At 40.1% G+C, this 22,387-nt stretch overlaps 1 protein-coding gene across 2 annotated transcripts in view; it reads right to left on the reverse strand.

Annotated features, from left to right (window-relative positions):
- LOC105491979 (Rho related BTB domain containing 3) overlaps positions 1-21,974 on the reverse strand; it is a 64,235-nt gene extending 42,261 nt beyond the window's left edge. The window contains exons 1-5 of one of the 2 annotated variants that reach the window (XM_011758819.3): positions 21,464-21,974; positions 21,062-21,287; positions 16,052-16,238; positions 4,922-5,073; positions 1,067-1,178 (exon numbers count right to left, since the gene is read on the reverse strand). In XM_011758819.3, the coding sequence (XP_011757121.1) occupies positions 1,067-1,178; positions 4,922-5,073; positions 16,052-16,238; positions 21,062-21,287; positions 21,464-21,465 (679 nt within the window). In that variant the 5' untranslated portion in view covers positions 21,466-21,974. Of the gene's footprint in view, positions 1-1,066; positions 1,179-4,921; positions 5,077-16,051; positions 16,239-21,061; positions 21,288-21,463 lie in introns of both variants that reach the window. The other variant, XM_011758818.3, reaches the window with a different exon arrangement.
- Positions 21,975-22,387: the final 413 nt, after the last annotated feature.

Raw genomic sequence — 22,387 nt, forward strand, 5'->3', positions numbered from 1 at the left:
CTTGATTAATGAGAACTAAGAACTATCTACATTATTTATCTGGTCATTTCCCACTCATTTTCTAATCCAGAAAGGATTTAATGCCCAAGGGTTTGCAACCTAATAGACCATGTCTCCCCTTTCCCTTTGCACACCAGGAAATTCAAAGCCAAATGTGTATCATTTAGATTTATATGTGGTCTATATATCTGCACTTTTTTAAAGAGATGGGGTCTCTTAAATTCCAAAAGATATTGATCCAATAAAGTGCTACGCTATTTCTATTACAAAATCATGCAGAAAATTCTGATAACAGTTGATATAATTTACTTTTAAGTTTATTTGCCCTGAACTTTGTATTAAAAATACTTTCAAACATTCAAAAAAGTTGAAAGAATGATGCAATGAACACACATATACCCTTCACATATATCCGTCACCTGGATTTTGCAATTATTAACATTTTATTTTCCCCTTATCTCTAGAAAGACAGAAAGACACACACACACGCAAACACATACACACACACAGCTACACAGCTGAAATATTTAAAAGTTGCAGTCATCAGGATGCTTCGGCTTTAAAATACTTTCACCTTCATCTCCTGGGAATAGGAACATTCTCCTATTCATCACAATACCATTATGATACATAAGAAAATTAACAGTAATTACATGATATTATCTAATTTCCAGTCTGTATTAAAATTAACCCATGTTGCAGGAACATCTAGATATTTTTATTAAACCAGTATCCAATCAAGGTTCATGCATTGCATTTAGTAGTTATTTAGCATTAGACTTTAATCTAGAACAGCTCTCCACCCACGACACATATTACTTTTAGAATCTATAGGCTCAATTTTTAAAGCAGTATTTCTCAAAATGTGATTCAAGTACCAATCTGCTTCTGCATCATCTGGGAAGTTGATTAACGCAGATTCTAGGCCCTATCCAAGGCTGACTGAATCAGAATGTCAGGTAAGCTCTGAGCATGCTCAAGTTTGAGAACAACTGCTCTAAGACCTGTGAGAAAGGATCTGTAATGAATGTCTAATGAATGTCTACACATTGGCTAAGAAATGCACCTGGTTGTTCAAGTTGAGGTGGTCTAATTCCATGAAACGAGTTGCTCATTTTTCTTTTCTTCATTTTTTCACTTGTCTTCTGATTTAAGGCTTGAATCATAAAATACTCCAACTAAAACAGGAATCGAATTTTAATTGAAGATCCAACAAAACTATATATCCAACATGAAAATTTGTATCCGAAGTCACAACTGTCAAACGTTTTAAATGTCAGTACCATTTATATGTATGCATTAGCAAACACATATAAACAATTTTTTATTAAAAAAAAATGAATCTAGTGGAGCAGACTGTGCCTTCTCTGAACATAAATAAACTATCCACTCAAGAAGGAGTTGTTATTAATCATTCTGCCACAAAGACACATGCACTATCCACAGCAGCAAAGACATAGAATCAACCTAAATGTCCATCAACAATAGACTGGATAAAGAAAACATGGTGCATACACATGATGGAATACTACACAGACATAAAAAGAATGAAACGATGTCCTTTGCAGCAAAATGGATGGAGCCAGAGGCCATTATCCTAAACGAACTAACAGGAACAAGAAACCAAATACCACATGTTCTCACTTGTAAGTGGGAGCTAAACATTGAGTACCTATGGACACAAAGAAGTGACGAGCAGACACCAGGGCCTACTTGAGAGGGTGGTGGGAGGGAGGAGGGTGAGGATCAGAAAATTACCTACCACGTACTATGCTTATTACCTTGTTGGTGAAATAATCTGAACACCAAACCCCCGTGACACACAATTTACCTATATAACAAACATGTGCCCCTGAATCTAAAAGTTTTTTTTTTTCTTAAAAGAAGGAATTGTTGGTTCTCTGTTTAAAATTTTATATATATACACATATATATATATTTTAATTTTAGAAATGGAGTATTGCTATGTTGCTCAAGCTAGACTCAAACTCCTGGACTCAAGGGATCCTCCCGCCTCAGCCTTCCAAGTCACTGGGATTACAAGCGCATGCCATCCCACGCAGCTACTCTCTTGAATACTCAAGAAAGTCAATCTCTACAATTGTGACGCTGCTAATAATTTTCTCAGTGGGCAACCACCACAGTTAATATTAGTGAAATTCAAAGCAGGAACAGATCTGCCTCTGTGTCTACAGATGTTCCTATGAGCCAGGAAACTTCACTTTCTTCTCTTGAACAAATTTCTTTAAAATCTGTCCTTTACAAATTAAAAATCTCACTCAGGTGCATTTACATAGCTTCAGGCCTGTGCCCTAGCTTGCAAGGCTTGGGGCAAAAGTCCAAAAGGAGGCCCACCCACCACATACCTAAATATTTAAATGCTGTAAATAAAGAAAACAAACCGTTACATATAAAAGATATTCTATACTTCTGCTTTGACAAATACATCATCATAAAAGCCTCACAGGCAAGATTTATATTTAAATTCTCAGATTCTTCAGAGGTTCATAAAGCAAAGGGAGAGCTGGTCCCTAATTCCTGAGCCCTAAGACCACCCATTCTCTTCTCACCTCCTGCTCTAACTCATGCTTTAAAGAGCTCTGTGCACAGAAGTGGACATCCAAGCTCTGTCCACCGCCCCCTCCCCCATTCCCCATAAAGACTCACCCTTGGGTCACTGGGCAGGCCTAGGGGTACATATACCAGCCATGTGGTCCACCATCAGGAGGACTGTCCCAGGAAAATGGCTGGCACAGGTCGAAACAGGCCTAAGACCAGTGGCCAGAGAATTCTGGGGTACTGGGTTTGGGAGCACAGTCCTAGCACTACTCCACAGACCCTTCTGTGTGGATGGAAATGTTCTGTAATATATGCATTATATAATACAGTAGCCACTAGCCACATGTAGCCCTAGAACACCTAAAATATGGTTCATATGCTTGAAGAACTGAATTTTACTTGGTTTTATTTCAATTCACTTAAATATAAATAGCCACATGTAGCCAGTGGCTGCCATACTGGACAGCGCAGGTCTAGAAAGGAATGAAGTTCACCAGCTCCAGGTGGGTACAACCCTTGGCTCCACTGACTTGTACCCTGTGGGGAGGGGTGCAACTGGAGGACGGACAGATGGAGCTCTCTAAAGCTGGAAGGCAGGCGGCTTTCTCTCTGGCCTAGGTCTAAGGGTAGTACTGCAGAGCTCTTCAACCCTGACCCTTAAATGCAGATTTTCAATGCTCCTTTTATTCTAACATTGTCATCTCCATCCATATGCTTGCCAATGCCATTCTGTTTTACACCTGAGATCCCAGTTGTACTTTACTAGAAAGTAAAGCATCTAAAGAGAGATCATTCTGATCTTGTTTCCATATTCTCATCAGGTCTTAAATTAAGGAAAAACGAAACTGCCATGTCTTTCTCCCAACCTTGGCCACATCAATCCTCATCATGCCTCTAACCCTAATTGCAACATTAGATATCAGGAAGAAAGAGAAAAAAGGAGCCAGAAGAAGAGAAAGAGAGGAGAGAAAATGGGAGTGGGAAGGTGGGAAGAGTGATCCTGGGAATTTCAGGTTCAGGATCCTGGAACGGGGAGCAAGGAGTCCTGTGGCTTCCACGGGAACGGCCTCCCCTCAACAAATAAACCAAATCTAATGCATGAAACTATCTGACAAATGAACCTTCACAACAAGCAAAACCAAACCATCGTTTTGCTCTCCAGCTCCCCAGGTATTTTAGGAAACGTACCATTCTTCGCCAAATTAAGATTTTTAAAAAGCCACTAGAATATAATCTGCTTGACAGGAAGATTAAATCTCTCTTATCCACCTTTCTACTCACTGCTCATCACCATAAATGAATGCAACAAAAGTTTCTCACAGTCATCGATAATATCAATATTGTGAGTGTATCTTCCTTAACATTGTAATATTAATGTTTCTTTATATTATTGGGTAAATAAAAGCCATTTATATTTGATGGAAATTAGCAGCATTTATATTTGGTCTTTATTTTACCCATTTACACAAATGACACTTCTGTAGTCATCTGTGGAACCTCAACATTTCAACGTGAATTTACATAATGACTACTGGGGCATGTTGGAAAGAGTACATGGTGAAGAGCTAGGGAACCGATGAGGGATGCCAGGGTGCTCCGGCGTAAAGCAGGTTTTCTTTGCTTTTAACTTCTCATCCATGTATATCAGATTTGTCTGTTGAGAGGAGTTGCTTCTTAGAGGTTTGGAAATGTAGTTTCTATGTCAGCAAATTCTTAAATGATACAACTCCACAGTATTCTCCAAGGACGTTACAGTCCTAATACTATATGGGAAGTGCTGTGTGTTAAGATCAGTATCAGAATGACTGCAGAACCCAATATGCGCCACTGCAACCAAGCAAGCAGACTTGCTCCCACATATCCGACAAGCAGCTATTTGTATAAGTAGCTCCTCTGAATCTGTTTGAGCTACAACCAAATTAGGAGTATATAAAATTTTGCCAAAGCACACACAGAGGAAGAAAAATTATTTTTTTCAACTAGTAGATGGAAATGAAAGAGAACTTTCAGGGCCTGCTGGCTCAGGCTGCCAGGCTCATTCAGCTGTATAAAGATGACTATTAAAACTGGCATCACAGGTTTGGGTAAGTAAACACGCTTTTGATACATGCAACAAAGACTACTAAAGATCACCAAATGAAAAATTCCAAAATATCAGATAATAGAAAAGGTTTCATTTGGAGAGAAAAATAAAATTATAATTTTATTCTGATAAAACCTCTGCACTCACTCTCATTTTATTTCTCCAGGTTAAGTAAGACAAACCATGCTTTTACATCTGAAGTTCTAACTGATGTTCTAGAAAATACCTAATGAGCCAACCTGACAAGTAACTTTATACTTAATAGGAATTTCCACTTACCACTCCTCCAAAATACTTTCCTATGTAGAAGTCATCAAGGCTGTGGAGTTCAAGATAGGTCGCTCCTAGTTCTTTTGCAAGTTGGATCCCTTCGGTTGTACTAACACAGCTCCCTCTGTCTGACGTACATAGTGGGCATGTACAAGGTAATTCTTCTGAGAAAACAAATTTTAAAACCAAGAGTTTTGGAATTAAACAGGGAAAAAAATGGGACACAGACAATCTGAACATTAAACAACAAACTAAGAGTTCATACCAGAGCCACAGTTCAAAAGCCTTCAGTATATCCACTACACACTAAACCCTGAATAAAAAGCGTCAATGACCATAGAAAGGTCCCTAAATAAACAAGCAGTCACTGCAAGAATAATAAATAGCATTTTAGAAAATAGAAGAATTCAGAGTAGGTGAATGGATATTAACAAACAACCAGTACTCGTGGGTCTGCTTCTTTTTACACAGCCTTGACATCCTGAATATCAATATTTCTAGGCCAGTAGAAAAGAAGATAAATGTAACAACTTAATTGCCATGGAGAGCATGGAAAACAGTGGATTTGCTTTTTTAATATAATAAACTTTAAATCTATTTACGAAGTTTGAGTAAACCTTATACTTCTATTGTAACAGAACCTTCAATTTGACTTGATTTTCCAGGCAACAAAATTGTCACTCTCTTTGTAAACTTCATATGAAGTACATTCCTATTAATTCAGACATTTCAATCATTAAACTCTAAAGCATTCAACTTTATCTTTTCCTTTAAGATTAAAAACTGAAGGAATAAAAAGTATTAACTCAAAAAATGAAATGTCCCAAGATTCACAGTTGTATCATGTAGAGATCTATGGCTAGAAAGGTGGGAGAACAATCTATCTATTAAGAACATCCCTAGTAAGGCTAAAAATATATGTTTAACTCCATATTTGTCAGCCAGATTTGTTATGTGTCGTGACCACATCAGATGTGTCACCATTCAAAAAGGCTGCCAGATCAAAAGAGGGTAAATTCATTTCCAGAAATGCATGTTGTTGTAGATTGGCTTCCTGTGGGGAGGAAGACTCTAAGATGAAGAGCGGTGTGGAGAAGGTTAATTGGGGAGCGATCTTGAGAATAACCCTTCTCAGGGGTGAGGAATGCAGGACTGGGTAGAGGGAAAATCGGAATTGCAGTCCTGTTGGAACAGGGACCAAAGCTGATCCTACAGGGGGCTCTGGAGCTTAGATGGTCTTTTAGAGTTGTTCCTCATTTGGGGAAAGGAGGTCGCTGAGCTGTACCCTATCCCTAAATTGACCAGTAATCAGACAAGGACTAAACCCCTGGAGCAGGCATAACTTGGGCATGGCAGCTCTCATCGGCACAGACTAATGCATGGAAAGCGGCTCACATGTGCACCACCAGCAGCCAGCAAGCCCCAATAACTGAGGGAGTAAGTACATTGGCCCTGAAAGGACATTTGAGCAGCTCCCCATCACATATGCAGCAACTTCCCTACGAATGAATTGCATACAGATGGAGCAGATACATGTAAATATTGGGTATATGCGAATTATATTTAGTGCATATGCATAACATGTAAAAATGCACATAAACAGGCACACACACATGCACACAGACACACATGGCTTAGATAATTTTAGCTTCACTGAAAGCATTTTGGAGCTCAGAAGCCATATATTCATATTCTCATTTTGCAGAGGAAGAAACTGAGGCTCAGAGAGGTTATGTGACTTTTCCAAGTCTCTTTGTGGGTTAGAGATAAACAACATAACACTGCTACTTGCTCCGCCTAAAAAGAAAAGTGACACTAAAAGAAAAAATAAAGATATACTTTTAGTAAAGAATTACTGATTCCAAAGATACAGTGATTTAAACGTTAAACTTGAGTTCTCTAAATTATGCCGTAAGTTCTAATTTGAGATTTTACTTTTACTTTTTCTAAGATCATTTTAAGTTTGGAGCAAATAAAGTTTTCATACAGAATTTAGCCTATCTCGAAAAATAATATGTTGGTGTTTAACATTCTTTACAAAGCCTTCGTAAACAGTGCCTTTGGTTTTCTGAAAACAGAGGCCTTCTTATATCTACAAAGGTCTCCTTATGTTGATGGAATGGAGTGGGTAGGCAGATCATCTTATTAAACTTTATTTCTGGACAGAAATCAAGCAGAGACAGGAGTGTTTCAAGTGGAAAAATGAAGTGAACATAACGTAAAATAATTTTTAACAATCTTGATTTGAGGGAGAAAATACAACTAATTTCAGGTTTATGCTAGTGGGGTGGGTTTTCCACTGTGCATGGTGGTAAGCAACTTACCTACACAGGTTCCTAGAAAGCACCCTGTAACTCTTCTACGTCACTGAAGACATTTGTTTTCGTTCACTCACCAGAAAGGAAAAAAATGTCTAGTCATTCTACACCATATTATGCTGTAACTATGTTGAAACTTAGCTACCTACCCTTTATCTGGATTCTAAAATCTTACTTCTTAAAACCTTCTCCATAGGCTTTTGTTTCTAAATAGTTACTTTGTGGTTCTCTTTTGAACCATTACTATATTCTTCAATATCAATCAGCTATACGATCTAAGATTCCAAGTAGAAGTCTGACTTGCATTGGTTATAGCAGGAGAACCAATTCTGAATTAAATTAATTTACATTAACCATTTAATCAGAAATAAGCAGAGGACTCAAACTAATTTTAAACTGTGGTGCCGCATGGTCACGTGACTGAATCAGTCCTACACTTCTAGCTAACGTTATAGTCTTTTTTTCCCTTACATGTTTAAGATGTTATCATAAAATGCTGTCTATTTTTTTTTTTTTTTTAAAGCAAGCACAATGTAACTCTGACACTCAAATGGGTAACATCTCTTTGAAAAGCAGTGGCTTTGGGAACCTGTAAGTTAATTCTTACAACACTGCCACTGTTTGGAAGTTTTAGAAATTCTTTTCAAAAATTCTAGACTAGTAAAGGACCAGGCTCTACTGGAGTTTCAAAAATAACTGAAAGTATGACTGTCTTTGGGAGCTTAAAGCTATGCATACATTCTAAGCACATTCTGAAAAAAAGTATCTCTTTTCAAGATAGATTCAATATTTCGTACAAGCTGAAAATTTATTCCGAGCCAAATATGTTGAAGATATCCATAGGGTCAAGGTTGTCAAAAACATGGGTAACAAAGGAAAGATATGAGACTGGACTATATTTGCTGAATTCTTTTTAATTTTAAAAAGAATTTCAAGAAGCTGAGCATGATGGCATGTGCTTAATTCCAGCTACTTGGGAGGCTGAGGTAGGAGGATCCCTTGAGCTCAGGAGTTGGGGGCCAGCCTGGTCGACATCGTGAAATCCCATCTCCATTTTTTTATTTTTTAAATTTTTATGTATTTATTTATTTATGTTGAGACAGGGTCTCACTCTGTCCCCAGGCTGGAGTGCAGTGGTATGATCTCTGGCTCAAGTGATCCTCCCACCTCAGTCTACCTAGTAGCTGGAACTACTGGTGTGCATCACCACACCTGGCTAATTTTCGTATTTTTACTAGAGATGGGGTTTCATCATGTTGCCCAGGCTGGTCTTGAACTCTTGATCGCAAGTGATCCTCCCACCTCAGCCTCCCAAAGTGCTGGGACTGCAGGTATGAGTCACCATGGCCAGCCCCATCTCTATTTAAAACAAAAAACAAACAAACAAGAAGGTAAAAAGGATTCCAAGGGAATTATAAGGAGAGCACGCAGCACAGCTTCATGTATTCCAAGGGACGGATGGGGGGAAGCCAATAAAGCGCCTTGAGTTGAATAGCCAGATTTAGCTTTGTAATTACTTTATAATTACATCTTGTATGGCAAATTAATTTCATCGTTAGTGAAACTGATTTTTTCGTTTACTTAGATCATCCATAAAACCATTCACTCACTGAATAAACGTTTAGTGAGCACCTACCACACATCAAGTACCAAGGATATAAAAATGAAATGATAAAAAAACTCATAGTCAACTGAGACAAGATAGACATGACAGAAAACAGTTATAACATAACGTAATAAGCACTGAAATAAAGGTGTCCAAAGCCACCACAGAACAGAGGAGAGAAAGTTAACTGTCTGGGGGGGGATTACGGAAGGCTTCACAGAAAGTGTAATGATTTAAAAGGTAAGTGTGAATTTGCTATGCTGATATGACAGGGACTGTGTAGAGGGGTACTACAGTTAAGAATACAGCATATACAGAGGGCGGGGTGTGAGAAGAAAGGAAAACATTCATTTTCAGTTTCAAGATGGAAAGCTAAGCTCACACTGTGATCTCCCCTCCCTGCCAAATCACAGAGATGGTGAAATAAAGGGGGAAGGAGGGAGAGAAGAAGGAGAGAGGGAGGGGGGAAAGGAAGAAGGAAGGAAGGAAGGAAAGAAGGAAGGGGGAGAGAGGATAGGTGCATTGTCTCATGCCTGTAATCACAGCACTTTGGGAGGCTGAAGCAGGTGGATAACTTGAGGTCAGGAGTTTGAGACCAGCCTGGGCAATATGATGAAACTCCATCTCTACTAAAAATACAGAAATTACCCAGGCATGGTGGTTCATACCTATAATTGCAGTTACTTAGGAGGCTGAGGCAGGAAAATCACTTGAACCTGAGAGGTGGAGGTTGCAGTGAGCTGAGATCGTGCCACTGCACTCCAGCCTGGGTGACAGAGTGACACTCTGTCTCCAAAATAAAAGGGGGGGGAGGGGAAGAAGTGAGGGAAGGAGAAAAGAGGGGAGGAAAGAAGGAAGGGAGGGAAGGAGAAAGAGAGGGAGGGAAGCAGGAAGGACTGAATAGACAGCAACACTCAAAAACTAGAGGGGAAACCTCATCAGCTCAGAAACTAGCAGCACCTGAGAGAATGAAGGCAGGCAGCACAGGACAAAAGAGGCCTCCTGAAGCTCTGAGTACAGGTTCACACTGCAGCCACATCCAGAGCGCTCCCTGCTCAACAATGCGGGGAGCAAGAAGGAGGAGGAGGCCCAAAGGCAAACGACTGGGGATGAGTGGGAGAACCCCTGTGGAAACAGCCAGGTCTGTTGATCCTGGGTGTTTTCCTACTTACACCCCCATCCCCAGACAGCAGCTGGGCAGAGAAAGAGGAAGGCATCAATCCAACAAGGAAAGTCAACTGCAAAGGTAGGCAAATTAAGAATTACCCAATGTTTAAGAAGCATCCATACCATAAAATAAAATCTCATCAAGTAGAATGACTTATAATGCCGTCTTAAAACCAAACTTAATAGACAAATCAAAATCAAATTATTAAGTATCATTAATTACCCTGAGAGTTTTTTTAAGCAAAAGTTTGCATCCTTAAGACTGGAACAAGAAATTATGAAAAGAGCCATTACAGATCTTGTATGAAAAGCTTTTGAAACAAAAAATGTAATAAGGCAGAATAGCAGAACAGACCCAGCAGAATTAATGTGTGAACCAGAAGAAAAGGCCAAGGAAATCTACCATAATGCAACACAAAGAAATAAAGCAATAAGAAATATAAAAGAAAGATAAAAGAATCAGAGAAGAGATCCAGAAGTTTCAACATCAGTCTAACAAGAGTCCCAAAAGAAGAGAATAGAGAAAATGGAGGGATGGTAATATCTGAAGTCACAAAGTTAAGACTTTCCCAGACCTAAATAAAAACATAAAGTTTTTCAAGTAGTTCAGTGTGACTGTTACATAAGACAGGGAATTGTGCCTTGCAAGATTCTAGAAACAGTCAGAGGCTACATCATGAAGGATCTTGCATTTTAGGTAATGATTTTAAAAGCAAAAGTCATTGAAATGAGATACAAATACTGGACTGAAATAAGGGTATCAGTGCCCATAATTTAAAGAAAAGGTATAATCCCTGGCTCTAGCCAATTAAAGGGCTTAGAAGTAAAGACACCTAAAGTTATGAGCATTTAAGAGTCCAGACCTTGGTTTCTAAATATCATTGCCCCCTAGAAGGAACGAGAATTCCCTAAAGAAATGGCTGATTCTAGGACTGGGACAGGCGAAGTCTGAGCCTGGAATATCTTGTGGCAGAAAATAAGGAAGGGGCTAAAAACTGATTAGAGGTAGCTTGAAATGATTACCTCTAGGCAAATATGGAACAATGCGAGCACCCAAAAGAATAATCAGAACAGATTATAAAATACTGAATTTAAAATACAAATCCGTGAATCATGATAATTCTAAGAGAAAAATTTGGGAGCACAGAAAAAGGAAAGCTCCATTTACAGAAGAGTATCAACTAATAAGTGTAGGAGGAATGATAGAAACATCACTATTTTCCAAGCACATTTATCATAAATGAAGGAATTATGAAACTAAAGGGCCTGGGTTCATTAAAAATGTTAACTTTACAAAAGACACGGTCCCTCCCCCTCAAAAACCATTGGGAGTACTGCTCCAGATTAAAAGAGATTAGAAGGCAGATGCGGTAATGCATGCCGATAATCTTAGCTACTTGGCAGTCTGTGGCAGGTGAACTGCTTAAGCTGGAGTTCCAGACCAGCCTAGGCAACACAGCAAGATCTTGTCTCTAAAAAAAAAGAAAGAAAGAAAGAAAAAAAAGACAATAGGCCGGGCGCGGTGGCTCAAGCCTGTAATCCCAGCACTTTGGGAGGCCGAGACGGGTGGATCACGAGGTCAGGAGATCGAGACCATCCTGGGAAACCCTGTCTCTACTAAAAAATACAAAAAACTAGCCGGGCGTAGTGGCGGGTGCCTGTAGTCCCAGTCACTCGGGAGGCTGAGGCAGGAGAATGGCGTGAACCCGGGATGCGGAGCTTGCTGTGAGCTGAGATCCGGCCACTGCACTCCAGCCTGGGCGACAGAGCGAGACTCCGTCTCAAAAAAAAAAAAAAAAAAAGAAAAAAAAGAGAATAGAGACATATAACAACTAAATGCAATGTGTAATTTTTAACTGCATCCTGGATTGGTTAAACAACAACAACAATAAACCCCAGCTCTAACGCACATTATAAACAAACAACTGGGGAAATGTAAATATGGATTATATCTTAAATAATAGTAAAAATATAATAGTATGTTAGATTTCTTGATTGATGATGAGATAATACATGCTAAAGTAAATAGGAATAAAGAAATCTCATAATGTTTACAATTTACTCTCAAATAGTTCAGCCAAAAATAGTGTGTGTGTGTGTGCGCACGCGCGCCTGCTTATAAAATCTAGGGTTCAATGTCTCATTCTTGTCAACTTTCTTAGGTTTGAAATTTTGCAAAATAAGAGGCAAAGAAGAAAGTTCCTAAAGAATTCAAAGCATTGAGCGCCATGATCTGACTTGTATTCTAGGATGACTATTCTGAGAGAATTTATTTCAGAAAGAGACAAACCAGGAATAGCACACCAGAGGCCAATTTACCATGAAACTGATGAAGCTCAAGCTTCAAGGCTCTTTTCTTATGGATCCTTTCCAAGCCCCAGGAAGAACCTAAGCAATATATCTTCACATGGTCATATTCTTTTGTAAAATTTGCAAAATAAGATATTTAGTCAAGACTACTGTCTCCACTCCAAATCACTTCATCTTGTATCAGGCAGCTCTGGAGTAACTATGGGCATTTTGGGGATGCTGCTAAGGGGAATTTAACTTTAGGCTTAGTTAGCTATTTGTGGTTTATAGTCGCGTCCATGTATAGTTGAGTGATAACTATCCTAATACACGTATGACTTTCAGAAATGCTTCTGCCACCCACAGTGCACACTTATTTGGTGTTACGACAAGAATCCTGAGCTGAAATAGGAATACAACACAAACTCTGGTGCCCAGGACCAGAAAGATGTGGAAAGAGAAGAAACATGCAGAAAGAAAAACTGATTATCATTCTCTTCTCTCTATAGAAAATATCACAAAGTAGTTGTATTAGTCCGTTCTCATGCTGCTAGTAAAGACATACCAGAGACTGGGTAATTTATAAAGAAAAAGAGGTTTAACGGACTCATAGTTCCATATGGCTAGGGAGGTCTCATGATCATGGTGGAAAGTGAAGGAGGGGCAAAATCACATCTTACATGGCAGCAGGCAAAAGAGCATGAGCAGAACTGCCCTTTTATAAAACCATCAGATCTCGCAAGACTTATTAACTATCACAAGAACAGCACGGGAAAAACCTGCTCCCATGATTCAACTACCTCCCACCAGGTCCCTCCCATGACATATAGGGATTATGACAATTCAGTGTGAGATTTGTGTGGGGACACAGCCATAACCTATCAGTGGTTATCATATGAAGAGATGACCAAAGACTATGGTCACCCAAAAAATATAAGAAAAGTTGAAGAAGTATCAGGCTGTTAAAAAGATGTGTTGCCAGATGTGATGGCTCATGCCTGTAACCCCAGCACTTTGGGAGGCTGAAGGGGGCAGATGGCTTGAGCCTAGGAGATGGAGACTAGCCTGAGCAACATGGCAGAATTCTGTCTCTGCAAAAAAATCGGCCAGGTGTGGTGGCATGTGCCTATAGTCCCTGCTACTCAGGAGGCTGAGGTGAGGGGATCATTCGAGCCCAGGAGGTCGAGGCTGCAGTGAGCTACAATCACGCCACTGCACTCCAGCCTGGGCAACAGAGCGAGACCCTATCTCAAAAATATATATATGTATTTAAAAATGTTTATAGTATTTAACAGCTTTTTTAGTTGTAATTTGCTGTGCTTTCACTTATTCTAAATATTTACTTTTGTACATGTATGTATCTGTTATTTTGTGGGTTTTTTTCCTTACAAAGGACCTCCCAAATTGTATAAGTTTGAGGCCCTACAAAATCTGAAACCATCCCTTAAAGAGACCAAAAAGAAGGCCACCATGACAAATAATTAAATGACCAAAATATGAAATCCAATGGAGATGAAGAGAAAGTAATGAGTTTGAGATTTATTTAAAATATAAAAGCAAAAGGGCTTCTTAATCAACTGGATATGGGGAATTGGGCTGCGTCTAGGATGATTCTTGTTTGGGTGAATGGATAGGATTGGCATCATTCACTAAGACAGGGAATTTGGCCAGAGGAAGATGATGTCTATGGAGATATGTGTCAGGAGTGAGACTAAAGCCAGAGAGACAGACTGAACAGTCATCAGTGTTTATACAGGAGAAGCCAGGGTAACAGATTAGCAGGTTAATGGTTTGGTTGAAGAGTAAGAACAGGTGAGGTCAAAGGATGGAACCCTGAGAAGCAATTCCACGATATGTTGGTGCCGCTGTGTGTGTGGGAGATGGGAGAAAGGTAAAGGAGACAGAGAGTTAGAAGAACCAGGAAAGAAACAGTAGCTTTATTAAATGGAGGGAGAAGTATGTTTCAATAATTTCAATAAGAGATAACTATTATTATCTCTTATCTCTTCAGTAAAAGATAATTGTTATTAAAGTGTATTAAATTTGGCTAACAAGGATATAAATGGTGTCTTAGTTCATTTTGTGCTGCTAAAATGGAACACCACAGACTGGGTAATTTCTAAAGAAAAAAAAATTATTTCTCACAGTTCTGGAGGCTGAGATGTCCAATATCAAGGTGCCAGCATCTGGTGAGGCCTTCCTGCAGCATCGTCCCATGGTGGAAGGCAGAAGTCCAAGAGAGCTCACAAGACAGAGGGCAGAAGGGGGCCAAACTCATCCTTTTATCAGGAGCCCACTCCCGTGATAATTAACCCACTCTAAAGATAATAGCATCAATCCATTTACGAGGGCAGAGTTCTCTTGCCCTAATTACCTCCTAAAGTCCCACTGCCCAACACTGTGTCCATCACATGAACTTGGGGGAACACATTCAGACCACAGCAACTGGCGACCCTGAGTGAGAACAAACTTGGTGCACTTGTGAAAGTCAGAGTCAGACTGTAGTGGACTGAAGAATGAATAGGAAATGGACTCGGGAAGTGTGGATACCTCTTTTATGAATCATGACCAGAAATAAAAAGAAAGATAAGGAACTAGAGAGGATATGGGGTCATGGGTGGGTCATGCCTGCCTTATTTGTATCTACTAATGCTAAATAGATACCCGCCCTCTGACCCAACAATCCCACTCCTGGGTAACCACCTAAGCATCCTCAAAAGAATGGATACATTATGGCATATTCATACAATGGAATAATATACAGTAATAAAAAGAACAAACTACAGATAAACACAACATGGACAAATCTCAAAAGTATTACGCCAACTGAAATTAGCCTGACCTAAGACACCACCACATACTGTATAATTTCATTGGTCTCAAGTTCAGAAATAGGCAAAACTAATCTATGTTGTTAGAAGTCAGAATAGCAGTTACCTCTGAGGAGGAGAGGTATTAACTGGGAAGAACATGAGGGAGCCTTCTCAAGTGCTGCAAATGTTCCATGCCTTGATCTGTGTGGGTTGCCTGGCTGCATACATAGGTAAAAATGCATTTAGCTGCACTCTAAGATGACCAAATTTTATGTCCTTTACTTTGCAATATCTCAATTTCAAAGTTTTTACAATAATGTGTAAAAGTAAAAATTTTAAAATAGCTTTACTAAGGAAATTCCACTAAGAAGATCGGTAAAATACCACCAAATCAAACTGAATCCTGAGTTGGCCCAAAGGTATCTGACAATAATATGCACAGCAGTAATGGCTGAAGCAGCCCAAACCCAGTGAATCTACCAGTCATGGAATAAGCAATCCTTTCTCTTAGGCAGCACTATCACTGTTTCCAGCTCACTCATTATTATCTACCAAAAAATCCTGCTCCCAAGTCCACATTTTCATGTGAACAATCTATTCTTCCCAATTGGGTAGACCTTCAGATCATCAAAAAGAGTTTTCTAGGGCTCAGCATCAGCCTAATACCTCTCATATGTCAAAATAACACAATTGCTGACTTCCATCACTATTGTAGAAGAGCCATTTAGAAGACGGATTTGCACCCAGTAGAATCACAGCAGAAGTTCATAATCCTCTCCTTTGTTGCCTTTTTATTGTATCAAATGATGAGGTGATAGCAGCTGGCATTGAACCAAAGTCACCCTGGTTTTCAAAAACAAACCCTATTATTCATTAATAAAGTTAGCACTATTTAAAATATACAATATTTGCATGCTCATTATAAAAGAGAATATTAAATACTTACCATTTTGTCTGGTACCAACAGCAGCAATAATTACTGGAACTGAATTTAATGCTCTTTTTATCACTGGAATATAATTATCCTTTACTTCATGGAATGAAAACTTGTCATTAACGTTGTATTTGATCACAATGATGTCAGCGCCCCCAATTAGATTTCGAGAAGTGTACCAATCACTGTCAAATATGTCCTAAACCAAAATGCAAACAGCAATCTTTAGTCTACTTATCTTCCAATCAATGCTGAAATAATTTATGACATTAATTTTTGGAATTCATAAAAAATTATTTTAAAATAAGTAACTACATAAAATTAAAAGTGTTGCAGTCTGCCAACCCTCTTTTTGAAAATGTTTACTTACTCATGTAGCCTGGACAATTATGTAATGGTTAAACAGGAGAACCTGAGAATTCTTGAGAGTCAGATGAAATAAGCAACCTCTTTCACTATTTGCACTTAAAAATAACCCTTTTGTTTTAAAATTACACTATATTTTTATCACCTCATAAATTCAAAAGTGTAACATTATGGCATTAGATGGAAGAGCAACAGTATGAGTAACGAAGCGTCAAAGGTTTTCCTGTGACCCAGTTAGACACTGCAGGATTTTCAGTGTTTTGAACTGCAATACATTTTAAATTCTGTGAAGTTCCATATACTTTATTTGTATTTTCAAAACTCATGTATACTTTTCAACTTCATCCATCCTTTGGACAGTACTGTATATATAGAGTATGAATGTGGGGTGAGGGAGAAATTCCTTTATAAAAAAAGAAATACTGTGTATTACAAGGTGTTAACATGGTAAGGAATATATTTTCAATTCATGTATTTTGCTTACATAAATTAAAAATTCAGGATAAACCCTTCTAGTTCTGAAATATTTACTTTTGTGCTACAGCTAATAACATTTATATTTATTTAGAACTGGGGCCATAAGTAATTTACGACAAACACTATTCCTTAAAAATATAATGTTTTGATTTTTTTTTTTTTTTTTTCTTGGAGACAGGGTCTTACACTCTGTCACCCAGGATGGAGTTCAGTGACGTGATCTTGGCTCACTGCAGCCTCTGCCTCCCAGGTTCAAGCAATTCCTGTGCCTCAGCCTCCCGAGTAGCTGGGACTACAGATGTGCACCACCATTCCAGCTAATTTTTTGTACTTTAGCAGAGATGGGGGTTTCAACCATGATGCTCAGGCTGGTCTTGAACTTCTGAGCTCAGGCAATCTGCCCACTTCGATCTCCCAAAGTGGTAGGATTACAGGCATGAGCCACCACGCCTGGTCTGGGTTGATATTTTAAATATAATTTTTCAAAGTTTTTGTATGAATAGTGATGTAAGGAAAATATCTTTAGGTATCTTAATTCCACTACCAAATAAGTACAAGTAGTTTTCTTCTCACATTCTAGTTAACTATTAATCATTTGTCCTTTTATGTGGCCTTTGGTACATATTTCCAGGATGTAATAAAGCTAGATTAAGAAAATAGCTAGGTGTGACTAACGGGTCCAAAATCTGTTGAGCTAAGAAAGTCCAAACTTTGAAATAATGAATCTAAAACAGGGTTAACAGTGTTTGAATCAGCCAACCAAGGTCTACGTGACAGAGCTTTTATCCTACAATGGAACATTCTGGAGGAGTTATCACACAGCAATGCCCTTCTGCAGAGAAAGCTTCTCATCAGTGCCTTCCCCAGTTCCCCATACCCTCCCAGCCACTCATTTCTCACAAGTACACTCAGAGTAACAAGAACTGCAGAATTTTTTGTCATGAATACCCTATCAAAACTGGGATGCGTACAGTATCTTTGAAGGAAGGTAAAAGAACCAAAAAAAAAAAAAAAAGGCAAACTATAAACAACAAAGGCAAGGCTTGAACTTAGTAGAGGGTGCAAGGGGGGAGAAGGGAAGTGGGACACAGTGCAAGAAAATGGGAAAGCTTCCCAGCAGAACTCTCAAACTGCCAAATCCCAAACCACACAGACTATTCAGTTCCAAATGCATCTGTTATAGCATTCAAGTTCAAAGTATACAAGTATAACAGAGTGCATAAGTATAACAAGGAAGACAAACGAGATAAAAAGCTAAACAAAAGTGGGGCCAATATTAAGCAGCCATTTAACTCTGAGAGAATAAATCAAAAGTAGCTGCTTTTCGAATTCCAAATAGTTCAAAATTCCAGAGTTACTGGAGAAGTATCCGGGGAAGAGGAGGACCTTTAAGGGAAAACGTTACGAAAAAATGGGTCTGGGCATCTTTAACTCTGTGGGATTGAGGATGTGAAGACTATAAATACTTTTATTTGTAATCCAAAGCAGAGCTTCAAACCCTGCAAAGAAAACTGTAAATCTATTAAACTACCTCACTGCTTTTTGTGGAATATTTTTAACAAATAGTAAAAGATATAGAAACGTGAAATGAAATAATAACGTACCACACCAAAAAAACAGATGGGAAAGAGAGAAAGACACACTAAATAATGTGCTATGTCTAATGAATCTGCAGCACATTTGTTTTAAAAGTTCCAAGTATTTAAGGCAAGGATCCAGGGTAAGGCTAAGGATCTACAGAAGAGAACTAGGGAAGAGAAACACAGATATCTCATTTAAACTTCAAGGCAACAACAACACATCTCTTCTCAAACTATGTCAAAGAGAAAATACTCCAAAGATTTCCAGAATTATGAAGGAAATCAAATTCTCCTACCACTTGTAAATCAGTTCCAGGATTTCCTCTAGGGGGTTATGCAACACAAGGCTTGGAGCCACATTTGGAGAATTGAACTCATCTTTAAAAAAAAAATCTGAATTTCTACAGTGAAACTATTTTATTTTACTTGAATGTGGGGCTGCATGTATGAAGAATGAACATCGCTGCCCCAGTGTACTGGTACTGTAGTTGTATACATCTTGAATGACCTGCGAAAATCTTACTTTTGCTTAGTATTAATACAAGTGATACATAACTATACTAAAGTTATAACAAACACTTTATTTTTATATTAGCTACCACTTATAGAGCAGCTACTAAATGTCAGCCTCTATACTTAGAACGTGATGCGTGCTAGTTTCTCATTCACTTCTCAGCACAGCTCTAGGAGGCAGATTATTTTATAGATAGGGAAAATAAGGCTGAGAAGGTAAGTGATTTAACAAGGACACGCAGACCTGAAATGGCAATGTGAGAATCTGAAATCAGATCCTTTTGATATCAAAGGCTGTGCTTTATCTGCTCTGCTATATAATGTAATATTCTGATTCCGTAATATGTCAAATAACAGTTTATTAATGCAATCAGCTTTAGTATCTCTGATGGGCTTTACTTACCACCAAGTGAAGAAAAGCACCTTATAAAGAGCAACTCTAGAAATGGAATCTCATATCTGAAGATCATTATAGCCCAGCAAATTGTACCGGGTTACAAACTTGGTGCCTTAAATAGGGCCAGAGTCTAACCAAACAAAAAGTGATTAGCAAAATAAACCATAACAACCAGCATATGGGAAAAATCCGTACCATAGAGGCTTATTTTCTCCATTTGGAAGATTTCATTTTACTAGACAAAGGGTATGGGATCACAAGCATTGCTGTTTGCAAAATTAACAATATAAACAGGAAAGTGTTAACAGCTCAAATTAAATATAGGGAAAGCAATCTTAACATCCTAATGTAGCTAATTTTATTTTCCCTACGTTTACTCTATTCACCAAACATTTGTTCAACTGCATGTTGAACCGTTATGTTTTTAGGCTGTAAGATCTTTCACGACGAAAGAGTCCAAGTAAAAGAAGTGCTTCATTTGCCTGCATAGACTCTGGTCAGTAAGCTCTCCATCACACTTCTTATGACCAGCGTCATCACTGTCATAACTAGGGGTTTAATAGCATCTCTTAACTGAAAAGGTCTGTTTTTTATTTTACCAAATTAACAAACTTTCTTCTTTAACTGAAAACTTACACAAGCGAGTGATCTTCTTTCTGTTACATGGAATTTTGCATAAAAAATTTTTCCAAGTACACTCTACACATTTTTTAGAAAGGCATGATAGTTTCCTATAGCCCTGATTCAGTTTTTAAAATTGCTGTTTAAATGTGAAATCTCACACAATGACAATTCGTATTTTTTCAGGCACTAAACTTTCTTCTGTTATTAAATGTAAACTTAGCTGAAACATACGTAACTCCAATATCAGTAAAGAATCAGAGATTTTCAAATAAGACCAAAGGAAAACATTCAAACATAATGTTATTGTATACTGAAAATACTTACATGTGTCAGAAAGTAAATTCCTTTCTCCCTTAATCAAACACTCAAGAATCGGGCTACAATTTATCCACTTCACTACAATTTTGTTCAATTATTACAAATTTTAATTTTTTAAGTTTTCCAAGCAACATTAGTAATATTTCTGATTTATGAGTCACTAAGACAAATGGCTAATACATAAAGAATATTTGCATTATTAAAATTAAAAGTTTTCAGAGATCAATTAATAGTGCTATAAATGAGTCATTTAAAATTAACTCCCAGTCCCTGTCTTTTCCTCCGCTTTCCAGAGGAACTATTTCTGAACTGTCCCAATGAAAAGTATTTTTGCCTGTGCTGAGCTTTGAGAAGGCTGTATTTTTAGAACACCAATATTACACTATCACCCATAGGGTAGGCATAAAAAAACACTGCTTTCTGCTGGTGAAACTTAGTGACCCCGTCCCTTGGAGTTGGCATATTCAACTGTCAGCTGCCTCCCAAGGGACAACCCACAGTCGTGAAGTGTACCAGTAAGTGCTCCACATTCCCACTGGGGCCTTCTATCTTCCTAAGAGTCTTCTCTGACGGGGCTGTGCCCTGCCCAGTGAAACAAAGGACCGAATATTTTCTCAAAAATGTTTAAAAATTTGACCCATGTAACGCGAACACTCCACACTCACGGAAGTGGGCAGAAGGGGGAGGGGGCAAAAAAGGAAAGAAAAGCTTCTTCAGCCTTGGCGTGGAGCAGCTGCTGTTCCTTACCCAGACGGGACAGTCGTGGACCACCAGTTTGACATTCCCAAACGCACTGGCCTGATACTCGGTGAACACTGGACGCGCGACCGTGCTGGCCGCGTTCAGCAACAAGCTGCTCTCGTCCCCCGAGACCAGAGGGCTTCTCCCCAGGTAAGTGCGGATGAGACCCGACGGCCGGTTGTCCTGGTGGAACGCGTCCCCCTCGTTCCCCAGCGCCACGATGTGGATGGACCTGCACGGACAGAGAGGGGGCGAGGGGAGAAGGGAAGCACGGTCAGCGCGCGGGTCTCTCTTCGGAACAGGAAGTGCGGGGGACAGCGCGCGGCTAGGATGGGCACCAGCCCCCGTCCCTGGGGCGCACGGCACGCGCTGGAGAGAGACAATGGCAGGACGGCGGCGCGTACGTACATGATCTCAAATCCAAGGGCAGGGCGGCGACTCGGAGAAAAGCAGCGGCTTACGGCCTCGCGGGGCCCCCGGGCGGCGAGTTCACCCGCAATCCGCTCATCCCCGGCCGCGTCCCTCTCGCGCGCCTCCACCGCGGCGGGGCCGACGCAGAGCGGGGCCGGGGCCGCGCCAGCCAGCAAGCGAGCCGGACACCAGGGTGGGCTAGCGGGCGGGGGGCAAGCTGCTGCTACTCAGAGACTGCCCGGGAACATCGCCGGGCGCGGGACCGCCGCGCAGCCCCGAGTGGACGCAGCTGACCGCAGTCCCCTCTCCGCCGCGCCTCCTCGGCTGGCAGCTATCGCCTCCTGCTGCTGCTGCTGCCGCTGCTCCTCCTCCTCCTCTAGGCAGAGAAGGGGGGTCGGGGAGATCGGGGCCTCCGCCCCCTCGGCGGACCGGGCGAAGCACGTGCCGGCCCCGGGGGTCGGGCGGACACAGGGAACGCGCTCCCCGCCGAGGCCCCGGAGCTCCCGCGGCGGCGGCCGGACACAAAGGAGTGGCCCGCGCGGGGCGCCGCGGAATATAAATTAATAAATACAACGCCCCAGCCCGAGAGTTCCCGACCGCCAATCCGCCTGCAGCAAGTTTGTTCAACTCGCAAGGCCGTAACCAGAGCCAGGAAAGGGGGGTGGGGCGATGGGGCCCCCGCTCACTCCGGACTGGAAAAAGGAGGTTAGGGAAGCTAGGGATTCCAGCACGAGTGCCGCCCCAGCAACCCGATTTTCCCCCCTCTTGGCTTTGACCGAAAGTGCTTTACCACGACTGCCGCTTTGTCATTTGTCAACATGCGCTACTGCTGTTTTCTAAAATCATACTTGTGAGAAAAAATAAAGGCAACATTCATGCCGCTGCAGAAAGGGTTCTTTGTTCGCACACCAATTAATTTGC

Source organism: Macaca nemestrina, chromosome 6 (assembly GCF_043159975.1).
Source record: "Macaca nemestrina isolate mMacNem1 chromosome 6, mMacNem.hap1, whole genome shotgun sequence".
In the NCBI taxonomy this organism is placed as follows: domain Eukaryota; kingdom Metazoa; phylum Chordata; class Mammalia; order Primates; family Cercopithecidae; genus Macaca; species Macaca nemestrina.